This window comes from Musa acuminata, chromosome BXJ1-6 (genome assembly GCF_036884655.1).
Source record: "Musa acuminata AAA Group cultivar baxijiao chromosome BXJ1-6, Cavendish_Baxijiao_AAA, whole genome shotgun sequence".
Taxonomy (NCBI): Eukaryota; Viridiplantae; Streptophyta; class Magnoliopsida; order Zingiberales; family Musaceae; genus Musa; species Musa acuminata.
The window spans coordinates 46,030,754-46,042,242 of NC_088332.1; the positions used below are offsets into that span (position 1 = coordinate 46,030,754).

Sequence of the window (11,489 nt, forward strand, 5' to 3'; positions counted from 1 at the left end):
TGAGAAGCTAATAGTGAGAATCCTTTCTCATAATTGCCTGAACACCAAGTAGAGAAATCACATAGTACATTAACCTTGTTCCATAAAGATGTCGTAAATTGCTACAGCGATAACCGAGTTCTACTCCGAAGCTGCTTCATCTATATCCAAATATCGGAAGTGCAGTCTCCACCAGGATACCTCATCTCATGTGCCAGTGCAGGTCCATCAGGCTCTGTCCCAAAGTCAACAAAGAAGTTTGGATTTATGGTCAACCCACCTTGCTCGGTGTTCACATCAATCTGCAACATGTGAGATCCCTTCTTCACGAGATCTGGGCCATAAAATTGTTGATCCCACACGCTAAAGAGTGAGTTTGTCACGTACAGCCGCTTCCCATCCAAGCTCAGTTGAATCATCTGCGGTCCTCCTCTAAGTCGATTTCCCTGATAAAAGAGTAGTTGTCATTGTGACAAGCTCTAACCTTTACAGTCCTATACGGCAAAAGTATGGTTCTCGAGGTGAAACTATAGTTCTTCCAACGTACAGTTGATGCAATTCCCACCAAAGAAAACTTACAACACAAAGAAGTTGTCAGTTCTATTTTTAACAGCTTGTCATGCTTCTTTTAGTCTTTGAATTAACAGAAGCATCTACTAAGATAAGAATTGGTTCCAATTTTCCCATGTTACCAGTTCATTTTAAAATGCCCACTCATAGGCAACAAAGGAATCTCAAAAACCTCTATAAGCATGTAGTTCATGCCTATTTCTAATCAAAGAAATGAAGACTCAAAACTAGTAATTCAAAATGAACACATGATGCATGCAGAATATTGGTAGAAATGTTAAATATGGAACTAGAATGTAAATAGACACGGAGAGAAGGTACTCACCTTAATCACAGGTACACTAAATTGTGACTCCACCCCATCCTCTGACACACAGACTACGTCACTTCCCTTCTGAAGGAGACCTCCAACCCATATTTGTCCCGTCAGCACCGGCTTTGAAGGATCTTCAATGTTATACTGTCTAACATCTCCATGAAGCCAGTTGACAAAATAGAGGTACCGATCATCAAGAGAGATGAGAAAGTCTGTGATCAGCCCTGGCATTTCGGGTAGAATCCAGTTTCGCACCTTCAGTGGAGTTACAGATATGGCAACCTTAAAAAGCAGATATTAGTTTTCTTAGTACTTGGTATCTCATCGAAAAGCAGGCAGAATCGCAAAAAAGCTAGAAAAGCAAATGGAAAAACAAACCTCATGGTTCCAGAGACCATCTGTGGTCTTGAAAAATCTCACCATGTTGCTGGACAAAGCACAGCCAACAAAGCCAGTGTCTTTAGATGGGTCATGCAGAAATCGTGTCTGCCAAGAATAGCAATTTTTTTCAGAATGTGAATATATTGGAGTTTCTTATATTGAGAAAGAACAACACAAACACAGACTTCTAAGGGTAAGAGCCCTGCATTTCCAAGATCCAATGTCTGCTTCAGTTCACCATCTGGCCAGCTATAAACATACAAGTGTCTTCCATATAATCCGTCTGAAACATGTTGTAGGTTGAAACCCTTTGAAAAAGCTGCAGGAGCTCCCCATGATGAGCTGATCATGGTCTTGTGACGTGGTTGGTACCAAAAATCATAGCCAAACAAAGGACTATGACCTGGTTTTTCCCACCTGTATGGATTGCATTAGACAACAAGGTCAAACATTATTGGCAGCAAGGAAGTGAAATGAAACAAATAAATAGAAATGAATATGAACGTTCATCAGAATGATCACCATAAGTGATTGTCCAAGCTCATTTGAATGCTTAATCTCAATTCCAGTGCACTTTGATATATTCATCACATGCATAAACCGGACAACACAGGTATAATGATGAAAGAAGCACCAAACACCGATTTGGATAATTCCTTACTTGCGTGACAAAATCAAAATACTTTAGGACCTTTAGTTCGCTTATTGCAGCAAGGACCTGCTTATCATGTTACTACTTTTGACAGTTTCCGATATAAACCAAATTTCTTTTTAGTTTTTATGACAACATTCTGTTAAATTAAACAAAAGATGCTTTTGAACTTCACAATAACATTCTCCAACACCCCTCATACAGTTAGAACTTACCATTAAAGCGTCTTCTACAAAATCAGAAGAACCCAGGTGATCAGGATTCATTTTCTGTGATACTAATTCTTACGAGAGCGATTTATTGGTTATTCCGTTCTGTTCTGTGCTCAACCAATAGGCAAGATGGACCCCCAATCACAAAATCATGAATTTAAAATTCAAGCAGACATCAGCCTTTTTTCATTAAGATTCTCAAGATTCTACCTTTAGGGGATTGCCAATTTAATCAAGAACAGTTTTCTATTCTTTGGGGAGTTTATCATATACAATATAAATATATATAATGCAAGCCAATCAGAGTAAGGGTTGGCTCATGACCACTTGAATAATCAATGCTTTATCAATGCATATTTCCTCAGATGGAAGGATAAAACATTCTAAAGCATAAAGTGTATTTGAAAAATCCTTATAATGATTTTTCAGATCAAATTCTGACGAAAAGACTTACCAAGTAACCAAAAACATCACCAATTTTGTTACTATAAAATGGGATAAAGAAAAGGACATCAGTGGCTTTATGATGGTTAAAACCAAGAAAAAAATGTACTAAACAAACTAAGTCTAGATATTATCAAAACGTACTAAGGTAGATGCCTAGATTTCAAGTTTCAAATTAAAGAGAAGAGTGAACACCACACCTTCCTTTCACATTGAAATCTGAATCAAGAAGCAGGAAGCCACTCCCCGTTGCATTTCCTTCTTTATCTCCAAGGCAAGAGACCATTATATTACCAGACGCAAGGCAATGAGAGGTATGAGGATATGCTAGCCCAGTCTTTTGCAGAATATCTGCGGGCTCAACAACCTTATGCAACGATGGAGCTCTTGGAATTTTTGCAGTGTCAACAACATATATGCGACTGGATCTGAAAAATACAAAAATGATTAGGCCCATTGATAAAAAATATATGAATGGTAGATAATATGGCAGGTAGCTTAGGAGTGCTATTCGGTGTAGTTCCGAACCAGCCATCACAGGAAGGACTCATATATGTATATATATATATATATATATATATATATATATATATATATATATATATATATATATATATAATCTCTCGACTTTAGGAGTTATAAAATAAAATAAACAACTTTAGGAAATAGCACAAGAAACACCAATGTTGGCAGTATTGACTAGAATTTATAATCTTGAACCTTAAGGCAGAACCACATGGGAAATAGATCAAACCAAACAATCTTTTGCAATTGAAAACCAGATGTGGTAACTAGAACACAAGTTGACTTTCAATCAAGTATTACTTGGTCCTCTATCTCCAAGCATATGAAGGAGCCTCCTCAATCCCCTTTCTTTTAACATCAAACAGCCATTTGCTGATGACCTTGACTCTTGATAGTCACTTAAAGAATAGGTGCCAGAAAACACGAACTGCATGCCAAAATATATTATTTTTCTACTCTCTCTTAGCACTTGAGTTGCTACCTCTAAGCACTTAAACTGTTCCTAGAGCTAAGCACTTAAGCAAATACCAAGTCATGCCAAAGTAGAGCTGGCAGAAAGCAAAACCTCAAGTCAATAGAAAATTGAAGAACCGATACCACTAAGCACTTCAAACTTTTTCGAGAGTCTCTTAGGTAAATTTATCTTAAGTATACCAATTGATACATATAACAATTAGACTCTTTTTATTGGTGTTACATCAGATTCTTGATGTCTGAGCTGGATAGGTAAGTCAGATACAATTGACGTTCATTCCAAAGCTATCTCAAGTCCTACTCGTAGTTCACCGAGGCGTGACCCTACAAGATTAAGTCAAGGGCGTTCCCAACAAATACCCCTCTGACGATCAAATCAGTTTTAGAAGTCAAAGAGTTGAGGACTAGTCGGACTAGTTGGTGAGATTGAGGAAGAGAATATGTGGAATGTGTACCTCGAGGTCCCTTTTATATGTGGTTCGGGAATGGTTATGTTCGAGATCATCGGTTGTAAGAGGAGTTCATGTGACGTTTTAGGCAAGAGTGTGGTGTGATGTTTGCTGCTTCTGAAGCCCACGTCGTCTGATTGCACCTATTGAAGGGTCAGATGGTTAGACGTTTGACCACATACGACCCGTTATGACCATGCATCTTCGGATCCGACTGCCACTTGTCAACCAGATTTGACTAACATGTTGCTAGGACGATCGATCCGTTGGCCACATGTTGTCACATTTTAGCGTGCTCACACCGATAACGACAAATGTTGACTTCTCATATGACGCTAGAAAGAGCACCCACGAGGCCTCAGCTCCCCTACTGGGAGGCACTAATAAGCATATTTAGTCCCACATCAATTAAGAAGTAAGGTAACCAAGGCCTTACAAGCCCTCCGCATCACCCTATACTCACCCCAAAAGGGCAAAATCGTGCGGGCTCACCCAAAGCGAACAATTCCACACGAGCCCTTGTGCTCACGCTGATGTTGACAAATACTGACTTATTATATAGCACTGGAAGGAGGGCCCGTGAGGCCTCGACTCCCCTGCTAGGGGGCATAGATAAGCACATTTATTCCCTCAGAGGCCACAAAAATTGGCTCAATTGTAGGCTCACCCAAAGCGGATAATTCCTCGCGAACTCTCGTGCTCACGCCGATAACAACAATTGTTGACTTATCAACGCCGATGACAACAATTGTTGACTTATCAATTGGCAAAAACACCACTTTCATTGACAATGATAATCAAATCAAAGTTTTATTACGAAAGGAAACTTTCATAATCTTCTTCAAGAGACCTGTTAGTTCTTTACAATTGTATTATTCCTCAGGATCAATATTTACTCGTAAAATACACTTGAAAAGTTGGCAGACCATGGGCCTCCCTAGTTGATCAATGGATTTCCTCGATAACCTAACATGGTTAGCATGAATGAAATAAAAAAGACTACATTTGTGGGTACTAAAGATAGTTTGACAATGAACTTCTATAACTGAAATAGTCAAAGAGACCTATTAGCTCTTTACAATTGTATTAATCCTCAGGATCAATATTTACTCGTAAAATACACTTGAAAATTTGACAGACCTATTAGTTCTTTACCTAAGAATGATTCTCAGTGATGGTTAGCATGAATGAAATAAAACAGACTATATTTGTGGGTACTAAAAATAGTTTGACAATGAACTTCTATAACTGAAATAGTCAAAGAATAGCTTAGAATATCGTTTAAGCTGGTCACCATTTATGTATAATCTAACAAATAATTATCTTCTTTGCAGGAACACATCAAAGTAAGACATGTAAAAGTAGCAATAATATAAAACAAGCAAAACACAACAGAGGCTTACAGCAATGAAGGCAAAATCAAGAATTGCCGAACTGCTGAAGGGTCACCATGACAAGAACTGCAAGCGTTCCAACCAGAATGATGCAGTTCATCACCAATATTGGGCACGGGAAGCCTGTGAATTACTTTGGAATATGTTGGGGAGTTAGGATCAACATCCACTGTCGCCAAGTAGTCCGGTTTTTCTATTCCAGTGCCTGTGTAGTTGAAGAGAATATCTTTGTTGTAAAATCCATTGACTAAAGACATTTTATTTAAGACAGTATAAAATTTATCGGTCGTCGAAAAGGCTGATTCTTCTAATTAGAACTATAATTGGACACGAGTGAATAGCGCAAACACAGGAAAAATTTATTAGCACTCTAGCAAAGCTTATTAAACAAATATTTTAATGCTGAAAGTCCAGAACTAAAAGTAGTAGAAAATATAAACATGAATAGACCACAATAGGTTCTTCTTAATTAGGAAAAGAAAACTATAAAGAGTTAACTATGAATCATACAGTCGATAAATCTTAATATATCATGTATAACTTCTTCAAGTATCACTTTGTTAATGATCCTCAGTATAAAGGAAAATGCTTAAGAAAGGAGACAAAGTTTCCTTAGGAGTAAGCCCATATCCAATTAATTCAAAATTTGCTTCTTCTACAATAAGTTCAACCGAGGGTGTTACATTAGTTTATGCTTTGCAAGAACAAATACAATGTGATTCTCAATTCAATATTTTTTCATAATGATAGAATTAGATTTCTTCCTCGTCTCATCAAATTGGCCAGTTGGTCTTGATTTGATGACTTTTGGTGTTATGCATCTAGTTATGCTATAAATAACCATGCATGCTTACCAAGTTCAAAAGGAATGAACTAGAAAACCTGCAAGATTCCTCCATAGCGACAATGGAGATCAAGCATTAAACAACCATGAAATAAAACCCCATAAACTCCCAAAAACTAATAACAAAAAACAAAAACAAGAACTTACGAATGCCAATTTTGAAAGTTTATTCTTTTAAACCCCAGAAATCCCTGTTCCGAGTATGTATTTCACACAAGATTATAAATACAAGAAAGAAGTCAAAATCTCCTGATATGTTGGAAAACGTTGATGATGCCCTTAAGAAAAGGGAATACATATCATGAGGACTGCACTCCTGAACAGTCAAAGACGGAGCCAAATCTCAATCAAACCTCTGACAGCTAGAGAAGTTACATCAATGATCAATAAGCAAGGTGGCTTTTGATGGCCCTGAACACCTGACATCATGCATGAATAACAGAATCAGGTCCCAAATCAAAAGTGCATAGTTACTAAAAATGTCATCACCTATTCCTTCTCATTTATGACAAAAGTAAGACCTTTTATTTTCGAACCAACAATATAATTCATTTTGTTTGTTGGTGAGAAACTTTTGAATATTGGACAGTTAAGAAAAAAATATATACAAAAAATTTATGTTGTCGGATGTATAGAGTTACTAGAACAGAGAGAAAAAAAATACTTTTATTCATGATCAAGTAAGTATCGCTTCAACAGAGGATAGAGGATAAGATGAGATACTCATAGTTTAAGATTTCTAGATGCGGTATTGGTACGAGGAAAGGTAGAGGAAGATCTAAAAATATTTTAATAAAAAATTATAAATAAAAATTTAAGTAGGTTAGACATACGAATTTGTTTTTGTTAGTGATATTGTTGTGAGGAACTTCTCGTCTCGATTGAAACAAAAAGAAAAGAAGAGACGACTGAATCCGCAAGGATTAATAACAAGGAATATCCATATGAAGATTCCTCGTCTAAACACATGGAGAGCAAAAACGTAACAGCCTACTGAGAAAACACATCAGAATCAAAACCAGTAACTCCCCCAAGCTCAAAAATCGCTCAGAGAAACAACCAAAAGGCGCGATCCTTTTACCATTATAGACACAGGTAACGTAGATCAAGGTCTCCCGCGGCCCCGACATGGCTTCGAGGGGGGACGCATAGCCCGGGCGAGTGTCGGCGCAACAACCCTGAACCTTCGCAGCACCAGCCATCGCGGTGTTCTCAGGTCACCACCAGGTAGGGGACCCTCCGGATCGAAGCCTCAACTTACGATGCCTCTTCGAACACCTTGATTCCGATCAAAGTACCCGAGGAAAGATCGGCACGGACGCCAAAATGGGAGCGAGGACTCAGATGCAGCGGGTCGTACACGGTTCCAGTTACAGTGGGGTAGTGACCCTGAGGCAAGCACGTGTCAAGGCGGGATCACCGATTTCTTATCCGAGGGATGCCGTGTCGTCTCCGGATCGAATTGTGGCCACAACAAGAAAAACGATGGAAGATTTATCCTCTGCCGAAAAGTATGCTGAGGTTTATTTTGGTAGGAGACAATGCTAATGTATAATTATGGTTTTCTTTTCCTTTTTTTTTTTGTGGATATTATATGTATTTTTTTTTACTGTTGCCATGTTTGAAAACAACATATTTGTCATCATAAAATTTAAAGTATACTACATATGTAAATATTAAATTAATATCCATAAAAAAATTAAGGTTAACAAGCATTAAAATATTTTAAATATATTTTAAATATTCTCAATGAAGATTAGAGTTTCGATACCATCTTAATTTTTTTTTTATTATCATTATTGCTTTATCTAAACACTTAAGTAGTAAATAAGACATAATCTTATTTTATATTCTTAATATAGTATGAGTTTGGTATAGACATGTATGTACTTAGGACCATCTTGTTCTTGGTAGAATTTGCTATCATCCATTTGACTTTAGTGTTGTAGTCAAGGCTGTTGCTTTCATGACTGACTTGTCAAAGCACACCAACTCACTCTATGATGTCGAAAGGCTTTTTTCCTTTACAGTTCTGCCCACATATGACAAAGGGGTTTCGGCCCACATATGGTGACTACCATGAATGCAAGTTGATATGATCGTTCGATCATCGGATCATTACTGCATATAATCGAATGAGGTTGCAAGCTAAAATCTCTGCTTTACCTGTCAATATCTAATGATACAAAATAAACCGGATAAATATTTTGCTTCTCCTTATCGGAAGTAAAAGAAAACGCTACCATAAACATTTAAACTTCCTCACCCTTCTTTCGGTTACCGTTTGACTAATTAGAAAAAAAAAAATGTTGAAATTTAACATCGTGGCAAAGAAGTCGGCACACGTAGGTTCCGTCCCAAAGGTGTAAAATCACTAACGCTAGGATCTTGAAGATGTTGTGACAAAATCAGGTTGGGTCGGGAAGAAGCCTTGTTGGACGAGTCGAAGCGGACCTTCGATTCCTATGAAAAAAGGTCGACGTTGGGAGAGGGATTCTCGACTCGACCCATCTGAAGTTAAAGTTAGATCTTTCGTGATGTTTTCTTTTTTCTTTTGTATGTGAGGAAGGGATTGACTTTTATACAGAGACACAAAACAAAATAAGTTTGTCTATTGAAATCCCTTGATACTACACAAGTTGTATATCTTATGACAGAATCATTTGTTCAGCTTAGCATTGTGAACTTGTTACAATTAAGTATATAAGAGTGGTTTATATACACTATGTTTTTAAAAATATATGGGTTATTTTAGACACAAGCAAAATAATAAGGACTTAAGTAGACCATAACCAAAATTATAGGGATTAAAATAATTTTTTTTTAACTTAAATTATATATATATATATTATATTAATAATTTATTATGAGTTAACATAAGTAAATTCTAACGTCCATTAATTCAGATTTGACGGGAGAAACTTATATGTTACGTTTTTAAAATTATAAAGATTATTTTAGATATAAGTAAATTATAAAAATTTAAGTGGTTCATAACTAAAATCATAAACGATAAAATTAATCTTAACCCTTGAATAAATGACACGGTGGCTCCGAAATCGAATATATTTGCACGAAATCGTTCGAACTACACCGCCTAAACCACACCTGCGGTGGGCAGTTGGATAGGGCGGGCTCGAGCAACGGGCTCAAATTAGCCCATCATTAATATGGGCCCTAAAAATGGGGAGGTAAGGAGAACAAGGTCCAAAATCTCACCGGTAAGTGCACCTTTAAAAACTGGAAGCTGAAATGCTTTGATGGGAAACAGAATATTCTTGTCGCACAACTTAACTGCACCTCCGGTGGCCCGAATCTGGTCTTTTTAGAGAAGAGAGAACGGGCCGGAAATTGCTAAGCCCATTACATAAGCCCTAACGGATCGAGACCCGTTAAGATATCCACGCCTGTTAACTGTTTAGGCCCGTTAAAATTAGGCCTAACTTGCGGTAGTCCATTAATAGAAGCCACGGGGTGAGCTTACCGTACCCCTTCTCACCGTAAAGTGGCTTCAAAATAATTTCAATCGGCGGTAAATGGATCGGTGACCAGAATCCACCCGCGCGTCTGAGATCCGAACCCTCCGGTGCGCCTACCACCTCCCAGTCAGTTATATATTGCCTTGGAATATTTTATTTTGGTAACAAAATGGCTCGAGTCCCACTATGTTGTTGTCACTGCAGGTGAGCAGAATCCATCCACCGGTGCAGAGACTCGCCGGTCAACTAATCTCGATTGTTGCCCGGTCAAATGACTTGAGTGCGATTCCTAATCCTAATCGGCAATTCAGCAAACACTTCAAATGCATTCTTCTCCTCTATCGTTGATTGCCCCGAGAGATTTTCCAATAGTCCATAACACGACCGATCAGTACAGCTCAAGCAGTGAGGCGTACAGAGCAAAAGCATCTCGTCAGCTGCTGCTGCTGGCTAACAAGCTCATGGCCAACGTTGCAAGTTAAGCCGTGGGGGAGTGCTGCTGTCGCAGGGGACAGAGCTGGAATCCGTAATGAGCAAACACATCACAAGCACATGGCGTGGCCACAAACTTACAGACACTTGAAACTTTGTTGACAGAAGGTTTATGCATCTGCCTCAGGTAACCTCCACTATTTCTTGTTTCCAAGTCGGGAATCCTATGGAGTCGGCTACAGACCAGCTTTGAGTTGATAGAAAGAGTACTTGTGTTCCAAGTGAGGGATCTATATGTAGCATGAATTCATCGCACAGCATTGACGGGAGTTGATGAAGGCTCAAATGTGCTGCAAAGATGTCTGTTATCTAGTAATCTTTGCTTTGAAGTTTTTTTCTCTGCCTACTTCTCCATTGAACAGATTGAGATAAAGGTCTTCTGTTTAATCATCATAGGCACCACTTAAGTCTGATAACCATGGTCTTCTCTTTATTCTACCTTTCTTCATTTGGTCCCTGCCATCATGATCTGCAATTGCAAAAGATACTTTGATGACTGGGGGGAAGAGAGAGGGACCAGCAAAGTGGTCATGATACATATGATCTCATGGAGGAGAAGGTTTCCAAAAGCAATTCAACTAAAGCAACATAAAATATAGTTAAATTAGTTCAGTGAGATGCCTCAGATGAAGTCATTTTTCTTCTGGGACAACAATTTGTGTATGATTCTTTTTTCATGCATGAAGCTACAATCTATTTTCTTGAATAAAGGATAGTTATCAATGTCAATGATTTTGATTGCAGAGATCCAATGGTTTCTGAGCTTACTGCTTGAAAGAAAATTCATTGTTGGCAAGGAGAGAATTCATAGCCAGATGACAATTCTTCCTGTAATTAGAAGCCTAATAACTGGAACAAGCTTGGCATTATTAGCTTGACTCAACAGGTAAGCACAAAACATTTGTGCTATTAAGTAGTATAGGATGCTCTATCTGTGGCATCTGTGTAAGACATATTATTCTTACAGTTTTTTTTGGATTAAAGTGCAAGGAGTACAATAAGTTCCTTTCATGATCATGTAAATTTGAGCTGAGCATTTGCTCATCATGCATTACTTAATCGAGACATACTATTCATTGCTCAACTTTTCTCAATTTCTACTCAACATTATATGGTGGTCATATCCATTAGCTCCAGAAAGCATCCCAAAGCACCATTGTATCAAGTAGAAATAAAAAATGTATTCTGATACCCATTCACAATTATATAGCAGAGAAGAAAACTTAAACTAGTATCCTTTCAAGATGATTGATGTATCAGTTATGTTGAGCTAAATCA

General features: G+C 37.9%; 1 protein-coding gene across 1 annotated transcript; it reads right to left on the reverse strand.

Moving 5' to 3' along the window:
- Positions 1 to 7,647, reverse strand: LOC135677367 (selenium-binding protein 1-like). The gene is made up of 7 exons (XM_065189620.1): positions 7,322 to 7,647; positions 5,406 to 5,601; positions 2,755 to 2,982; positions 1,432 to 1,663; positions 1,244 to 1,351; positions 875 to 1,147; positions 1 to 425 (listed from the first exon to the last, which is right to left on the reverse strand). Exons 1-7 carry the CDS (start codon positions 7,440 to 7,442, stop codon positions 141 to 143), a joined length of 1,443 nt encoding a protein of 480 aa, XP_065045692.1. The 5' UTR covers positions 7,443 to 7,647; the 3' UTR covers positions 1 to 140.
- Positions 7,648 to 11,489: the final 3,842 nt, after the last annotated feature.